The 18,303-nt window shown below is 35.2% G+C and overlaps 5 protein-coding genes across 5 annotated transcripts; 1 reads left to right on the top strand and 4 right to left on the bottom strand.

The window, feature by feature from the left end:
- Positions 1-5,799: 5,799 nt before the first annotated feature.
- MSS4 (1-phosphatidylinositol-4-phosphate 5-kinase) lies at positions 5,800-7,725 on the bottom strand (the record flags this gene model as incomplete). Its single annotated transcript, XM_003956011.1, has 1 exon — positions 5,800-7,725. One exon carries the CDS (start codon positions 7,723-7,725, stop codon positions 5,800-5,802), a length of 1,926 nt encoding a protein of 641 aa, XP_003956060.1.
- Positions 7,726-10,121: 2,396 nt separating this feature from the next.
- Positions 10,122-11,483, top strand: UME6 (DNA-binding transcriptional regulator UME6; the record flags this gene model as incomplete). The annotated part of the gene is made up of 1 exon (XM_003956010.1): positions 10,122-11,483. One exon carries the CDS (start codon positions 10,122-10,124, stop codon positions 11,481-11,483), a length of 1,362 nt encoding a protein of 453 aa, XP_003956059.1.
- A 102-nt stretch (positions 11,484-11,585) lies between these two features.
- EBS1 (Ebs1p) lies at positions 11,586-14,231 on the bottom strand (the record flags this gene model as incomplete). The annotated part of the gene is made up of 1 exon (XM_003956009.1): positions 11,586-14,231. One exon carries the CDS (start codon positions 14,229-14,231, stop codon positions 11,586-11,588), a length of 2,646 nt encoding a protein of 881 aa, XP_003956058.1.
- Positions 14,232-14,656: 425 nt separating this feature from the next.
- MSC2 (metal cation transporter MSC2) lies at positions 14,657-16,792 on the bottom strand (the record flags this gene model as incomplete). Its single annotated transcript, XM_003956008.1, has 1 exon — positions 14,657-16,792. The coding sequence occupies one exon, from the start codon at positions 16,790-16,792 to the stop codon at positions 14,657-14,659; it is 2,136 nt and encodes a 711-aa protein (XP_003956057.1).
- A 391-nt stretch (positions 16,793-17,183) lies between these two features.
- Positions 17,184-18,194, bottom strand: COQ4 (ubiquinone biosynthesis protein COQ4; the record flags this gene model as incomplete). Its single annotated transcript, XM_003956007.1, has 1 exon — positions 17,184-18,194. One exon carries the CDS (start codon positions 18,192-18,194, stop codon positions 17,184-17,186), a length of 1,011 nt encoding a protein of 336 aa, XP_003956056.1.
- Between the last annotated feature and the right edge of the window lie 109 nt (positions 18,195-18,303).

Here is an 18,303-nt window from a genome sequence, read left to right as displayed (position 1 = left end):
ATTTTTTTATATGGCGCCAAAATTGCAGTATATCCGCCTTTTTAATTGTTAGGTTGTTGAAGAGCCGATCACATAGGTATCGTATAACAGTATGATGATCAGGTAGTTTGTTTACATTAAAGAAAAAGGATATACTAGTCAAAACTAATTATGTCAGTAGTTCATTGCCTTTAAAAGGAGAATCTTGTTAGCAAGGACAAAGTGTGATGAGTTATATTACGAGAGATCCATAGTTACTTAAATTCGAAGTTACGTCATCTGTTATTAGATTAATTTGAATATATCCACTTTAGTTAAAAAGGGCATTCTTTTCATTTTTGTTTGCCCTCCAAAAAATGAGCCACAGTGTAACCATTTCCTGAGCAAATGATTGTCTGCTTTTACATTACTGGCCAAGTAGTTATATTTCTCCACTCGATGCAACTGTGTTTTGTTACATTTCGGTTGATAGTATCTAAAGTGCTAGTACTTGTTATGTTTCATGTTTTGACAAATGTTAGATTGAATCTTCTTCCTTAAAATTGTCAATTGAAGGCTCTGGGATAACGTCAAAACATCATGAGTCCCATTTTTGGGATAATTTTGTATCTTATTTGACACAACTTTTTTTGTCCGAGATTTCGATGTTGTTTGTCATGAAAATATAGCTCACAAGGATGCTGTATGGTCGATTGCAAATTAGCAAGAATAAAATGCAACCCAATTTTGGGATTATCTGAACAAAATATACACTTGCCATTGCGGTTACTGTGAACATGCCCCTTGAAGTATACGTTTATCAGAACAAGTTTCAAACGACTGGTATATCTCGCTAAATAGAGATATCAAAGCCTACGCGATAGAATTCCCTACCACTTGTGGCGGTATAAGTTCCTAAAATAGTACTATGTAAAGTGAGAGATAGTTACACTTTGTACTAATGGGCATTAATTATAATTGAGGAAGATAACTATGGAGCACATTCATTTATTTCGAAAGGTTTGAACCGTGCCTGACATAGTTACTGGTTCTGCAACTCGGTTCTTAGAGTTACTTGTGGGCGAAGAATCATTAGACGTGGATATGATAAAAAATTAGACGTTAGTGAAGTACTAATAGAATTATATTCCTTATTCTTTTATATATAATTAGAAAAAAAAATGGTACATACATCTCCAAAGGAGAGCTGCTCTGACTTGTATACTTAGTTTTTCTTATAAAGTACATATCATTAGGATTACTAAATGACATTTTGGTCTCTTGTGATATAATCAGGTGGTATTGGCTTCTGTTGATAAGAATGACTGATTGCCATAGTCTTCACAGCTTCTATATTGAAGCTTCATTATCTTTCAGCAGACTTCAGCAATTTTCATGTTTTGCTTTCATTTGTTAAGTTTACCCTTCATACCCGTGGTATGAAACATTCGAACCATTTCAAAAAGCGCAATTTTAGTAAATAGTTGCAAGTAATGTTGAACCAAACGTAAGACGGTTCATGGTTCCACAACAATAAAGTCGTTAGTAGGTGAACTACTATTGGAGGCAGACATGGTTTAACAATAGGACGCAAACATGAATGAATAGGATGACTTTCCTTAATTATCTTATATAGAGACAAATATAATCGAATATACTTTCTAGTGATATTTGATGTGTATTTATGTAGTTTATTGTATTCAAAGAAATTGACTTTCTTTGCACATTGAATCGCTCTTAATGAGAGGAGTCATCTGTTATTTGACTCTTATTAATACCGGAAGCTAAGACCTAGCTCTGTTCTTTGTTCTCAATATACATTAAGGATTGGATACATTTTAACAGCCCCTTTAAGCCGAGATGTATTATTTACGAACATAGTCACCTATTTCACCAACTTGTGAGTCTTTAAGATGTGTAAATTGGCTGGGATGCTAAATTGTCGGAAGGTGTAGCTGTCACAGCTGTAAAAGATGATTTGCTTTCGTCGATCCCATATAGGTCATTTACAATATTTCCTTTCATGATTGGAGAATTAGCTGAATCAAGGAGCGTAATACCATGTTTGTCAAAAACGAATTTAAACTTAGCAGTTACGGTAGCCTGAATGATGGAAATAAGATTAATTGGTAATTTAGGAACATAGCAAACCTGAGGAAGTTCCAGTTTTTCGAGGTCGATGATACCAAATCCTTTAATTGGTAAAGTGCCACCAGAGGTGGCTAACGTACTAAATTTTCCCAATGTAATATTATTGAAAAGCTTAATGTCATTGCACATATGGCCAGTACATCCAGTGTCAAAAATCCACGCATTGTTTGAGATGGTGTCATCATTAATATTGGTGACAGCAGCGTTAAGAACCATAGTATCTATATCAGAAGAAGCAATAGAAATCCAGGAGGATCTGTGTAAATTGTTGGTGCCTTGCTTTATAGAAGAATTATTCACATTGTTCGATTTTCGTCGGTAGCATACTTTTCAAAGATATAGGCATCTGGTAAGCGCTTTTGAAGTTCTTCGCATTGGCTAATAAAGTGAGCGCATTTACAAGTCTTTTTCTTGTTTTCGTTAACTGACTTATTGGCAATTAGTGCAAAAGCACTTGAGTTGGACTTTTCACTTGATTTTTCAATTCTCTCCATTACTGGAATTTTTAGAGGTTTCATCGCCAAATCCAACATTTTGTTTAAAGTTAAAGGAGACGAGACCATCATCAAGAGAGACATTGCTCTTTCGAGCTTTTCATTAAAAATCTTCTGATAAATGACTGCATGGATATTATTGGGAAACTTCATTAATTTAATTTCTTCTTTTGTAGTGTTCAGGAAGCTGGATGCTACGTCCTTATCCAGATGCGTCTTTCCTTGAACGATTTACTTTTAATTTGTCAATTCATGGCAGTGTGACATTGGATACTAACAGTCGCTTTAGAATATTCTTCACTTAACTAAAGAAATAGACCAGTAGTAGACACGCTTCCAAGGCGTTGTTTGTAGTAAATGCTCGCTTCGTTTTAGCTTCACCAATAGTACAATCATTAATTAACTGACCAAGTGCTGTATCAAAAACACCGAAAATAGTATTTTTATCCTCGAAAGAAATGATTCAATTCAGAGATATTGGCAATAATGCCTTGTTCAACAAATTGGTACCAGGACATGTTAGTTCTCTGTAAGTGCTGTTGAAGGAATCTTAACCATTCAGTACAATTGGAGGAACCCGCAAACTTAATGGGAATTGCAACAGCGCCGCATGCGCCAGCGCTCATAACCTGTGGAATCATTAACCGTCTTCGGTTTGGTTCAACAAGATTCAAGATTTCAATTTTTTTGTTTATTCAATCTCCTAGTTTGAAGAATGCCAAGAGATATCTATCAGGATGCTTGAGAAAAATGAAACTGTAGAAAAAAACCATATAATAATTTCTTGCCCTATGGAAAAATTCTTGAAAGATAATCATGCTTAAGCATGGGAATCCGTGAAGAGTATGACGATCACGTGGTTTTGCCAACAGATACTATTACCAGCCGATTATGTTACGAGAGCCTGGCGTGCCACTTACTTAACTAAAGTGACACATGCTCTGCTAAGAAAAAACTAAGTACAAGTAGCCAGCGTTTCTTTCCTTTGAACAGTTTTTGTAGCTCATTTTTTTCCTTACTACTTGGATATGAAAGTAGTGAGGAACGTCATTCTCTTAATATACAATCAAAGTCCTATGGTTATGTAACGTCTGCTTCTAATAATACTTCGTCCACAAGTGACGCTATGAATCTAATTACAGACTGGCAACTGCCGCGGGTTTGACTATGAAAAGTATCCACTATATTACGAACCCTTCACCTTCGAGTTGTTGACTGACTGCAGGAGATTCCCAAACAAAAATTAAATTATACGTTATATAACTAATAAAACCTACATAGTACTGGAAACGTCTTGCAATTAAAGAAGTAACTGAACTGATAGGACAGCGTTCGGTAAGATATAAACTAGTTAGAATTACAAAGTCTCGACCGCCGTAGCTTCTTTTTCGAGCAATTGTCATTTATAATGACCTTTTATTTATATTTGGAAAGTTATGTTGAATGGGTCAGCAGCATTCCCATAAGATAATTGTTTAAATCTTGTTCCGTCATTTTTCGCAAGTCAGAAGAAAAATGCGACAGCATGAATAAAATATACAGTTATGATATCTGCAATCCATATTGTCTAACGATACCTACTGTTATTTAGTTATAATATCGACACTAAAAAATGATGAGTCAAATAGCAACGACTCTATATTGCGTGGTAGGCAGGTAAACAAAACGCAGATGCAAAACAGTTCTGAGATGTAGACAACAGTTGTTTATCCGGCATTGTATAGTAGCGTATTTTTCTGGAAAAAAGCTTGTCATATACTATAATAACAACCAGAGTAACTTCATTATTTTGATTTTCAGTTCATACATACTTCAGCTATGAAGTTCTTGACTTTAGTTATCATAATATTCTTTTCTTCATTGAAGTGTTGGTTTCTGACGACAAAATCCTTGAATTAAGAGCCAGTGAACAGCGTAACCTGCTCTATTAAAAATTTATCTACTGATAATGTGCGCAGCACATTATTTAAAGGATAGTTCAAAATTGAGTGTGAAAAATCTAAAAAAAAGTTGTCATCATTTTAACTACTGTACATATCTATTTTGAATGAACTACATAATAGATAACTTTGCATTGGCCATGCTGCTTGAATACCGGTAATTTGAACATGTCGAAAAAAAGTTCATTGAATGATCATCTACAAGGAATAAAGAAATGTTCATTTTATGACTTCGAGACCACTCTATTGTTAGCACTTCTGGAAATATAAATCAATGAGAATATACGGATTATGGGCCGCAACATATTTCGAATAAACAGCAACAGCACAAAATTTGACAACAAGGTCCACAGCAACCGTCATTAGGTGGTGGAGGAGGAGCTTGTTGGATATAAACTGGCTGGGGAGCTGGCTGATAGTAACCTGGACCTGGAGGTGGAGGGCCATGTGGCGGACCATAATGGGGTGGACCATATGGAGGCATCTTTTTTAGTTATATTAGGAAGACTTCAGTATTTTTTTTTTCACAGCTCAAAGTAAGATAACTAAAGATGTCTTATTCTGGCCATCTGAAAGATATATATACGTATATATATATATATATAACAACGAATCTAGAAAATTTTTTTCTTTTTTATTTAGATCCATTTTTGGCCTCGACGGGAAAAAAATTTAGTTTCTCCTGCGATCTCAAGTAAAATGACAGCGATGGTGATAAACCGGAAAGAGCATATTCAAAACAGCGCCTACATTTCAGAGGCAATCAAGCCTCTAAAGTATTCTTCGATGCAACTGAATCCACTACTTCCATCCTCCTTTACTAAAAATAGCAAGAGAATCATTCTCTTTGGATACAACTAGTACGCATTGCTCTAGAGTCCCACCACCGAATTCCTTCCCTGTATTCACATTTATGTGGGGCTGAGTTGTCGCTTTTATGTAAAGAGGCTTTGTTATTTTGCCAAGAATGCAACGCATTCCGAGGAAATGCTAAGAAAGATCAGGCGCAATCGTTATTGAAAAAAACTATTTATTTTAAAAATGAAAATACGGGAAATGATTAATTTTGTTCTATTTTAAGCACTTTTTTGGAAATATGTCTTAGTCACTTCTCAAGTGTCTGCTACTATGCTTTATGCAAAAAAGTGCATATATAATAAAATATATATGTATGGAAAAAGGCAGCGTTTTTCATCAACCACAAAGAAATCGCTAAATCAGTCACTTTTAAGAATATGGAGAAAAATTGAACGGTATTATTTCTCTATATCTTGGGTGTCTATTGAATTTTCGATAAACCTATAAAGTCTTCTTGAATAATCTTTTGGTGGCACTGCACTTACTATGTTGATATCATTGTTTAAACTTTTCCAGAAAGTTTCAAGTTTTTTGATAATCGAATAATGTGTCAAACAATCGATTATTCCGAAATAATATATCAAATTCTCATTGTCATTATTTTTATTGGAGGCTCTTATACCCCCTTCGAATTGTTTAAAATAATGTGGTTTTAGAGGAATTGTTTGTAAATGCGCCTCAGTTTTATCATGCTCATTCTGGACAATGACATTATCATCGTCATAAAATGCAATCAAGTTATTTTCATCATATTCATCGTCGTTTTCTTGCTTGTATTTATTCATATCGTGAATGCCAAATAGTAGTGAATAATCCATTATATTCAACTTTGACAGTAGCTCTAAATCCTTTCGTAGTTGGAGTAAAAATTTTTCCTTCTTTATAGGCCCAAATTTGATTTTTTCCTTCAATTCAAGCCAGTTAAGATCCTTTAAAATTGGTCTGTAGTTTGAGTCATTACCTTTTGATTCTTTCTCATTTATTTTGGTATAGCGGTCTAGTGTAGAACCTTTTAAATCGAAAGTGATGTGCATGTCAAGATGTGGAGGAAATAAGTTATTCATAACAATGAAGTAAATTTTTCGGTGCTTAATTTTATTTTTGAAAGAGATTGGCATTTTTATCCTATGTAGACCATAAAACTGACAAATTAAAGTATCCGGATTTGTTTTTACATGATTATAATAATCCTGCAATGTTTTTCGCAGCCTAATATGTTCAGAATGGTGAATTGTCTTGATAATGAATTTGAAATCCCTTGAATAATAAAAGAAGGAGCCTGATTTACCTGGTGAGTTTAATTCACTCAGTATATATTTTGATGTTAATGAAACCAAATAATCAGCTGGATCCAAACCAAACATTCCTCTCAATTCTCTAAACACCTCAGGACAATAGTCTTTGAACTTAAAGGCATACTGAGAAGAAGGAGTTAATTCATTACCATGATAATCGAATGCTAGTTTCTTATAAAACTTGAAATCTTTTAAAGTCAATGGTTTCATTAAACCGGAACAGCGTGAGACGGCAACTCTTATTCCTGTTAACATATTGTAAGCAATGATAAAATTTACATGACCTTCGGTGATCTTGTTACCGATAATGACATTATCATCGTCCATTAAAAATTTCTTATGCTTTCTTTTAATATCTCTCTTCGATAGTAAATTTTTCTTCATCCTGTCGATCTCACGTTGTGCGCTTGCTGATGATTTGATAGATCCTTTCTTATTAGCACCTTGCTTGAAAGGTACTATTTGAGAATGCTTCGATGATTGAAACGGTATAGCAGTGGTTCTAATCGAATCCTGCGTTCTCCTTCTTCTTGGTGGCTTTTTTATAACGTTACTTTTGTGAGAAGAGATACGTGTGTTTAATATTATTTCATCATTGGCATTACTCTCATTAAGAATATGTGAGTCCGTACGTATCAATGAATCATTTCCCCACACGCTTTGAGTATCATTTTGCGCATTATCTATAACATTTGCTGCGTTTAAAAGAAATTGATATGGCTGTTGTAAATCTTTCCCAGTTATTGTGTTTTCATTTAAAGCCGTAATAGACTTTTGTGCATTACTAGCACCGTTATTATTTGTTAAAGAAGCATCATTGTTCTTCATATCATAAATGGAAGTCTGCACCGACAAATTATCCAATAAATTATTTAAATCAGAAGTAGTTGAAGAATGATAACTTGAAGAGTGGTTGTGTTTACTACTGATATCCTTTTTAACGGCCCGATTAGTATCAATATTAATACTATTATTATTATTACTACCCTCAGCAGCAGTATTCGAGATGAGCAAAAGTGACGAACGCATTTGCTCTTTTGCACAATGTAATCTATCTCACGAGGCAGATGCACTTGATTGAGTGGATATAGTATGTGTATATATTGTCTATAACTTGATTACATCGGGAATCCATTCTATAAATTTTTCTTTCTTTTTGAGGATGGTTTTTCTTCAAAAAATGGACTAATACCATTAAACTTTCTAGTACCGTCTGCTTTTGCAAATGACCGAAGGATGAGGATGAGGAGGGTCTGCATAGTGTAAGGGACCCAGAATGTGAAGAAGGAAAGAATGTCCAATTAAGAAAATGGTAATTTTCGAAATCCGTGAATAATCGTATTATTTACGTGGTAGATTTTGACGAATTTATTTGAATAGCACGATGACACATTTATATAATGGCATGTCGAAAGAGAGACGTAGGAAAAAGCATGCCCATCAGAGGAGTCATGTAAGAAGGTATTCAAACCAAGCACATATCAACTTTTCAGATGGCAGTGAGCTCGTATCGGACATTGACAAAGCTAATTACCTTGAACGCGACCAATACTTTGTAATACACTGGCCAGTTTGAAGATATTAGGTTAGAAAACGTGACCGATATAGCTATTTTGATACGACTGTTTCTTCTGTAGCGTCGAACTAATTGGTAATTTTCTGCTGCACAGAAATAGCTGCTCGTAGATTTATTTTGTGCTTAAATTATCTTTTAAAGGATGACCTTTGTCACAAGAGCGGAAGCACTTCTTTACTTTCAAGGAGGGGGTTGCCATTGAAATGGTGCTACTTTTATTAATTTTTCTGCCGATAAATACTTATTCTTAGTGGTCTACCTGTTGGGTGATTTTACTAATAGTAGCCTCGAGGTCAAAGGCCAGGAAATTACGTGGTAAATACATTTCAGACATTATGAGTCTGGCATAACTAAAAAGATACAGTTGACTGGCGCTTTTTAGTCCCGAAGGGGTTTCGCGACCAATACTGAGTCTTTTAAGCGAATGTAGTTCGTCTTCGAATTCTCTTTGATGATAACAAGTGTTCTAACAGAGGCCAATAATCAGATGGCTGACACTTCTGGAAAAAAACCTCGAACGGAAGAGTATAGGCGGGAGAAAGTAAATCTAAAGCACATCAATTTTTGATAAAAAAAAAGGCTCGATACTTTACGTCACTTGCTTTTGGATTTTAAAATATGAATGAATATCTCAACAAAAAAGGGAACATATTGATAAGTATGAATGATAGCAATTAAATTCCTCTCATAGACTTGATGAATTTTAATTATATGTAGTTGTTTGTAGTTGGAATTTTTCGGTTAACGAATGGATGGGTTATAAAAGGATATTGCAAGCAGTGTAAATGGTGGGAAAACACTTACTCAGATTCAATCTTGGGTGTGGTGCTTCACCTTGCATTCACAAATCGTAACTCCAATAGAATGCTCCACAATTCTACTTTGAATGTGAAGCTTTGATGGCGGACTTCAAAAATTTTGTGAAAATGATGCTAATTCTATGAAAGCGGACACTCAACAAGATTGAGACACCACGTCTCACTGAAGCAAAGATTATATATTTAGTTGCAGAGTATTGTAAATATCGCTTTTTCGAAGTGCTAACCAATGGATGTTGTTATTTCATACATTTTCTCAGACTTCTCCATTTGACGTTCGATACGTTTGCTAACGTCCTTCTTCTACCTGACAAACTACTTATTCTCGGAGTTATCAAACCCTGAACTATTTTGTCAGGCAATATCTTGACGACTGATCCCACACAGAAGCTTATCACCGATTCTAGTCGATATTATGGCCCTCTTCCGCTAAGAAAGAATTACTACGGAGATTCACTGACAGCTTGGAGAGACACAAACTAGGGTTTTCACTTCTTAACCCCGGGAAGGACCAACCACACCCAATCAACCCTAACATGATGTCCCGCCAAGATAAAATCCGACCGTACCAATAAAAAATCAACCCTCATCGAAAAAACCAGCGTAGGGTAATTCAGGGCTTCCATAACACAAATTCCCCTTTTGCACTTCTCTCTGGGCGGCTTCGCAGAAAAAGAAAAAAAATCACAGGGCGGTTTATTTTTTTTTTTTTTTTGTTTCCTGCTGAAAACACAGAGGGAGGAAGTCGGCGGGTTACATCCATCCTCTTGGGCGCTTAGCTTTATTAAAATAAAAATGAGTTGACGAATATTTTTGTTAAACAACAACTTTTAAAATAAATGATAGTTTCAAATATCAAACAAGCCGGTCTTCAACTACCGCCCTTACGGTTAGCATTAATACACGCATATACTGTTTTGATCCCCATCCCCTTTATCAGTGGTATCTCTCTAACTGCAACGTTTCCATCCTGTAATACAATTTCAATTTCTCCCTGGTGAAAAAAAAGAACAGATAAAATATAGTTGACTATGAGCTCAAAGAATCTAACCATTGCTGCTGACAACACATATCATACTACAGAAAAGTCTCTTATGACTTCTAATCCGCCGTCCCCAAATCCAAGTAAAGTTTCTGATGATAGCGGTGATATGATCAAACACGAAAAAAATGATATTATCAATGAAGATACTCTACTGAACAGTAAACCAAAAATTACAGCACCAAATAATACCCCTGTTCAAAGTCCTCCTCCTATAATCGCGACAACAATAAATGAACAAAATAAAAGACATTCTAACTTTATGAAAAATCATAATGATGATAAATTTACTGAGTTGAGCCTCAATCCAAATGAACTACATATCAGTAGTAGTATCATTAAAGACAATAACAATAATAGTAATGACGGCAACCACCAAAATAATAGTGCTGTTATCACAAGCAACAACAACACCAACAATTTTTTTGATGATAACAAAACTACAACAGCCACTACTAATGACTCAAAAAATTTCACAAAATTTACAAATACAGATGATAATATATATTCCTTAATTGATGCAAATACAACAACAATTAGAGGAACTTCAACCCCAACGACACATTCAAGAACTATCACCTCAGATATAAGATTGTCATCATCGAGTACCGCATCGCCGAAACCACCAAAATTCGCCCTCTCTCCCTCCTCATCTTCTTCAACAACATCATCTTCATCTGCTTTGAAACAGCAACAACATAAACCGAAATTAATTAATTCAAAATTAGACGATCTAAAGACGAGGCTCTTAAATGATCCAAATGACAATGATATGGGGTCAGCTGCTCAAGTCCTATCTTCTTTGAGATCATCTCCATATCGTTTCAGTTCTTCTGCCTCTCGTCCAACTTCTCGTTCTATTATTAAATTAAATATTAAAAGAGAAGAAAAGGACCGATTGGCAAAGGAGGAGGAAAATTACAGAGCAATGCAAGAAGAAGAAGAGGAAGAAGAAGAGGTAGAACAAGATAATGATAATGATGAGGAAGAAATAACAAATGATGATAATGATATGCAGATAACAAGTAAATTTAAAGAAGTCACTTGGAATAAGAATGGAAAACGCATCAGTAAACCAATTCCAAAAAATAATAAAACGAAATTAGATGATGAGAGGAGAGAAAGCAAAAGATCGAGAAGTGGTTGCTGGATTTGTAGATTACGGAAAAAAAAATGTACCGAAGAAAAACCAAATTGTTTTAATTGTGACAGATTAAATTTAAATTGTTACTATAATGAATTAAAACCAGATTTTATAATTGACCCAGAAAAGAAAAAATTAAAACTTGATGAAATCAAAAAATTAACGAAGGAGGCAAAGAGAAATGCAATGAAAAAGAAAAAAACTTGACTATAATTGAAAACTATGTACACTTTTCATATTTACTCTATAGAAAAAAACTTAATTCGTATATGCGCATCTTATTTAGAGATTCTCTCTTTTTTTATTGCACTAATACATATTGGGTTGAGAATATTCGTTGAAATATGCTGATGAATTTTGCAAGTATGGATACATTTGCCTCTGTATTTGGTTCTGAGATCCTACCCAAAACCCAGATTTATTCATTTCTTTTTGATGTTGTGCTTGTTGCTCTGGGGATGGAAAAAGCTGTGGATGCACATCATTCTGTTGTGAAATTGTAAGATTTGACGTATCCATCAAATTGTATGGATAGGTTGTAATGAAGCCTTCAGAACCAGTTTGGCATGTATTTGCGGCAGGAACATCCATAGCATTGAATCCACTATGAGTTTGCACCGATGGTGGCATCGAAAAATATGGGGGAGGTGAGATAGGTATAGAAGGAAACATTGGATGATTGGCATATGTACCCTGTTGCTGTTGGACTCCTGACTGGAAAACATTATGTAAATATTTCGAACGCTCAGTTTGCTTCATCTCTTCGTTCTGTTTAATGCTCAGCGATTGCAATGAGTTCTCTATCGATTCCATATCTGTTACTGAGCTTGTTGGTGTCAATGTAGTCATGTAACTATTTAGTTTTCCACTAGTACCATTCTCATTGAAGATATGTTCTTTTTTATTTTTATTATTCACTACAGTGGATGTTGAAGTTTCCTTGAGCTCCGGTAGTAAATTTTTACTTGGCTTGACTTTGAATGTTTCTGGTGCCATCGGGATAGTCGATCCACTATAATTACGACGCATCGATTGGGTATGCTCTCTTTTGCTTTGTAATTGAGCTTCTAAGTCCGCCATTGAAATTGTAACATTATCATTCTTTCCCTTTTTGACAGACTTTTGACTCCTAGAATCATTTTTCCAAGATACACTTTTGCCAGCTAGTTTAATGGATTTTACAGTACCAAGAACAAACACTGTTTTATTACGATCCCATGAAATACCACATTCATTGCCGTCCATGAATTTCTTACCTTTCACTAAAATAGCTTTCAATCTTAGTTTGCTTTCAGCTACATTATCCATCTTTTTGTCTTTTGCTAAAGATCCGGTTATTTTTCTTTTTGGATCATCCAGTGCTTCTGTAAGACATTGATCATTGAAATCATCCAGCATACCATGAATACAAATAAAATTTTTGACATCATTGTCTTCATCAAAATAATACTTTCTGGTGGGTAACTCGCCAAAAGAGAAATCTTGTTCAATCATCTTCTTGTTTCTCAAGAAATCATTCAACAATTTAGCAAAATTCTTACAGAATTGACTATTTTGTTGAGCGAACTGTCTCACACAGTTATGCGATTGGATCCAGCACAGTAGGACACGAACTATACCTAGATATTCCCAAGATTCCAGATGCTGGCTCCATGATTCCAAAATGACATTTTCTATGACTATAGAAATGTACTTGAAAGCAAACTTTAAATAATCAATTTGTTGAGTAGTCAATGCAGTAATTGGAGCTTCAAATAACTTTGACTTTTTGTCTATTTTGTAATGCAATAATTGAAAAGTTCCAATCGAGATAATAAGATTTTTGAAGATGACATCAATATTCCTGATGTACCTTGTCGAGATGGTTTCAAATAAGACATTTTCTAAATGACTGATATCAATACTGTGAATCTTATTGATTTTTTTATCAATCCATGCATCTGGCGCCACCTTTGATGCAAGTAAAGTGAAAAAATAGGATCCAATAATTTCTCTATTCACAATCCTCGTGTTTCTGAGACTAGCCATATGGATCTCATTCAACTCTTTGTTGAACTTTTGCCGTAATGGACTCTTCTCCTCGAACATTATAGCATTAAAATGCTGTATGGCAGAACCACTTCGGACAGTAGTCAACGACGCTCTAACCAAATTATATACCATATCTGGGAAATCTTTACATTGTAGTGAGATTAGACTTTCTTGGAAAAATGGTTCTCCTATATGTGGCAAAAGTAAGATTGCAGTATGATAGAACTCCAGTGCCTTCTTATAATCTTTTGCTGAATAATTGTTATAAAATTTTTCAAATGTTACCTTGTAGCGAGTTGTTGAACCCAAATATAGCACGCATCGGTGGAATAAAACCATTAATAGTGCATGCTTTTCATTGTTAACAGTAATATCGATATCATCGTCGCTTTCAGCCAAAATGCGGAGGCCCAACTTTTCTTTAATTTCACTGGGAATAAAAAGCATGTATTCAAAGTTAATCACTATGGTATCCATGATATTAAAATAGAATTCAAATACTGATTTTGAATATTTATTCAATTTTGAATTCATCTTTCTGAGGCCAGCATAATTTAATTGCTCACCTTTTTTGTTTGTCAGCAAAACTCGTCTCCAAGCTTGGAACCATTTGAAGGTGGGATACCAGAGTTGTTCCCAGGTCAAGTCTAGAATTAGTAGTATTTGATCATAATACTGCTTTAAACTTTCGGAGCTTGTTTGGAGAGACTTTAGGTGACTAATTAATTCGTTAATGATCCTGTTTAGTTTCGAGTGAACAAAGGATATAAAGCCGTTCAATAAACCATAATCTTCCTGCAATTGATTAGACTTGAAAATAACATTCAGCTGATTTTGAGAAGCCGCTATGATATCTTTGATCAAATTTGACTTGTCTGAAAGAGCGGTGGCTGTAGTTGGAACATTGCTAAGGCCAGGGTCCATCTGGTATTAGCAAATATATACTTTAGATGTGGAAGGGGAACTAATCGGTGAAGACGTGGCTCAGAGGATTGAAAAAAGCCAAATTTTTATTAATAGAAGGATTACTTATACCGTCAACAGGATCTTTCTAGCACAATAATACAGTTTGAACAATCGAATGAAAACCATACAATATAATCACTAGAACAACCTTCTGCTCTCAAACTAATGACTGTTTGATCTGTCAATTTGTACTGAATACCGTTAGATGGTCTACTAAAAGTTGCCGATGCATTGTGCCTTCTCTGCGCTGGTTTTTACATATGCAAGATGCACAAATTTTTCAACCTCGTGACAAAACAAAAACCGGGTATGTTTATATGGTGAGATGTCCTATAATTAATTAATTAAATATATATAAATATATCTATGTGATCTATCTAAATTTACGTATTTTTAGTCACAGATTGTATGACGACTTGATTGCTCATAGAGGTTGCCCTGCACCAACATTGTGAGTTTTGTGATTCCACTTGGATCCATGCCTGAATATTAAAGTTTTGGAAAATTTTTTCTACTCTCTTCTTTATGATAGTAGAATTTTCTCCCTCATGGTACTGTATGTGGATATAACCCATTAGTACTGTAGTTTTTTTATTTGTATCATGATCATCATGATGATCACTGTGACATTCTCCCTCTTCCTCTCCTTTTTCTTCATGGGTATGTGAGTGAGCATGAGAGTGCGTATGTGCGTGACTATGTGAGTGACTTGAAGGATTAGGGTCTATTGGCCAAAATCTCGGCGTCGTATAGCCAGTTATACCGGGCGTTTTAGAGATTTGATTCAACGCATTTTTGACCAGATTATGTTTCTTATCGTCTAATCTTAGTAAAATACTTGATGCTGTAGATTTTATAAGCGGTATCGAACTCAATAAAATCAATAAGGCGATAAAAATAGAGGCCAGTGGATCACATATGTGCCAATGAGTAAATTTTATCAAGATTGTTGAGAAGATAACCCCAACCGAACCCAAAGTATCAGCTAAGATATGTAGAAAGATACCCCTCATGTTATCATTTTGAGTATTGACAGGTAAAGAGCTTGAATCATCAGAATGGTCAAACGCAAATAAACCAACGAGGTTGACCAATAGCCCTAATATTGCGACAACTAACAGTTCATTAGTACCTTCAATATGAACGGGATTGAAAATTCTTCCAATAGCTTCTACGAAAATACCACAGACAATACCTAATAGGACGACACCGTTTGTGAAACCGGCTAAAGTTTCCAAATAATTGAGACCAAAAGGAAACTTATCGTATGATGGCCTCTTAGAAAGAATGTCAGCAGCGAGACCCAAAAATAATGAGGTACAATCTAGAGCCATATGTAATGAATCAGATAACAAACCCAATGACTTTGATCTAAATGAATATAATAATTGAACAAACATGAAAGCTGTGTTCAATAGAAGAAAAGAAAAAATTGACCTCGTATCTTTATTTGTTACCATTTGTTTGAATATACCATCATTACTATGGTCAATTATAGCTGAATGTGAATGTGAATGTTCATGTGCGTGCAGTTGTGACTTTGATTTATTCAACTCGAATTCGGAAAACCTTGAAGTGTATTCTGACAAGATAACAAATATCAATGTCAAAAAAGCTGTTTTAACGTCTGAGGCAATTGAATTAAACGAAAGATATTGCAAGGCAATGGTTACGATTCCCACTGTAAAAATAGTATAATTGGGAAAATAAATAGAATACGAAAGGTCTTGCTCGTTCTTATTTTGTTCGAGATAGATATGGGATACATCTTGAAATGATAAAAAAAATATTGTCACACATCCCAAAAAGACAAAAACCATTAAGTATTGTAACTGATAGATTTGATAAAATCTTGAAACGAGGTATAAAAGGAAAAAAGAGACAACTGGCCCTACTAGTAGTAAAACTTGAAACTTTCCTTCAACATTCGATTTCTTCTTCGTATCAATGTTGTCAGTTTGTGTAGCATTACCCCTCTTTCTTGAGTTGAACAATTTGAGAATTGGATGTATGTACCTCAAAGCAAAGAAAGAAATGATGTAAAAGGGAATATGTGTAAGCCAAGTTGAGAAATCGCTGCCAATATTAATCATTAAACCCAGGAAAAGAAGAGCTCCGTAAGACTTGCAGAACATGAGGACATTTCTCCTCACACTTGAATTATTTGTAGTGACAGGATTGGCGAGTACCAATTTTAATGTTAATAATGACAGACATGTCGACTGAATTGGGTTTAACAAATAATTTAACTGAGATAAAATGAATGAAAAAAACAACACAGATAATGTATCATTAATGGTTTCGTCTATAACGCTGAAAAGGCAGCCGACTGCCGTAAAAGAAGTACTAACGAAAAGTGGTATGAGTATCAAACGAACAAATGCTTCCAATTGAATAAAATTTATACCCTTCTCAAAAAAAATATCCTGAGGCGTTGGTATTATCAAATGGCTCGACAAAATTATTGTTGGAAATGACAAAAACAAGGGAATTCTAGCGAAAAAACCCTGCAGCAGCATGATAGAACGGTCCTTTTAATTGGCAACTTCAAAGACTTTATATGCTTCTCTACATTCGCATCACTGTAGAAATACATAGACGTTTATATATTTTCGTCATTAAAAATAGAAGCCTCTAACATTTTCCGTAACTAACAACGTCGCTTGCAACGACACCCTAGAACAGACAGATTAAGACACCGATCTGACCTTTCAGGTGTTCTCAGCTGAGAGTGCACTCACATATAAATTGATTCTTGGGCTATATACCTGACTTTGTTCGAATATTTTCTTTACTTACATTGCAATTCACGATCAATGCGCTAATATATGTCTCGCCATCGAAAAAAATACTGGTCGTCCTTTCTTCACACAATCTCAGTTACTTCTTGCTGAATACTACGTTCTCCATCTAGCTTCCCATTCTTTGTTTATTATACTTGATTTTCAGATGGTTCAACGTCTCTTTGCGCTGTTTTCTAATTTTTCTTAGGTCTGGTGGTAAAGTGATCCCTAGGTCGTTTCTCAATTCGTCAATATCTTTATCCAGAAGCTCCTCCCAATACACATTGATCAGTGGTTTACATGTTAAACCCGTCTTTACAGCCCAAGGCAAATAGATATCGTACAATCTTTGTTTTTGAATTGGTTTCAACCTCAATGGGGCGAATATCGCACCTAATGCAGCCATTGGCACCCCCAGATTTGCTGCCTCCAGGGCCTTCACTGTGATCTCACCTTCTATGATTATTGGCAGATTGTTTAAAGCGTGGTAAAAGTCGTGACATTGTCTGTACCTCTTGAACACATAAGCGTGCAAAGGATCATCTATATAAGTTACTGGGGCTCTTGTGTCCGGAGTAACGTTTTCATTTTTGCACCATTCATAGAACTTATATCCAAACGTGTTTTGAGGGTACTGAGACAATTTCCCCATATGTAGCGTCTCCGAATGTACATGAGGTTTATCTCGAAGAATTCTTCTACCAGTAGCATCAGATAGCATTGTTTTCTTCAAACTCTCTAAGAATATTGGGAATGCCGTGGCTTCTCCCAATTGTACGATATTGTAACCATTTTCTGGATGCAGGAATGATCTCAAACCAGATACAAGAAATAGTAACAGCTTTTCACTCTTGTATAAGGGAACATGCCCTTCATAATTTGGTTCCATTGGTCTTGTATTTTTCAGTGCCTGTAGCCTCCTATGCACATTTTCCTTCAATTTTGCGTCGTAGTCAACATTCTTGTTATGGAGCTCACCGTTATTCATCCGGTTGGCTAATGTAGCTTCTTTTCCCAATAAAAAAGACCCTAATGTAGCTGTTGTGACAGCACCCAAAACAAAGCTTCGCCTGGGGGCTACTTTCACCACAGTCATGCGTCTAAGTGACCCTTTCCCAAAGTATACTGCACTTGTCATCATTCTCAGTTTCTTTCAACCATTAGCAACTTCTCAGTGACTTGCAACCAATTGCGTTATCCTTTTGATATTTTAGAATTTTGAAAAGCGCCCGTTCTACTCGAGAACA

Source organism: Kazachstania africana, chromosome 2 (genome assembly GCF_000304475.1).
Source record: "Kazachstania africana CBS 2517 chromosome 2, complete genome".
NCBI classification, from domain to species: Eukaryota; Fungi; Ascomycota; class Saccharomycetes; order Saccharomycetales; family Saccharomycetaceae; genus Kazachstania; species Kazachstania africana.
The sequence above is the reverse complement of the archived record's forward strand: the minus strand, read 5'-3'. Positions and strand labels throughout refer to the sequence as shown.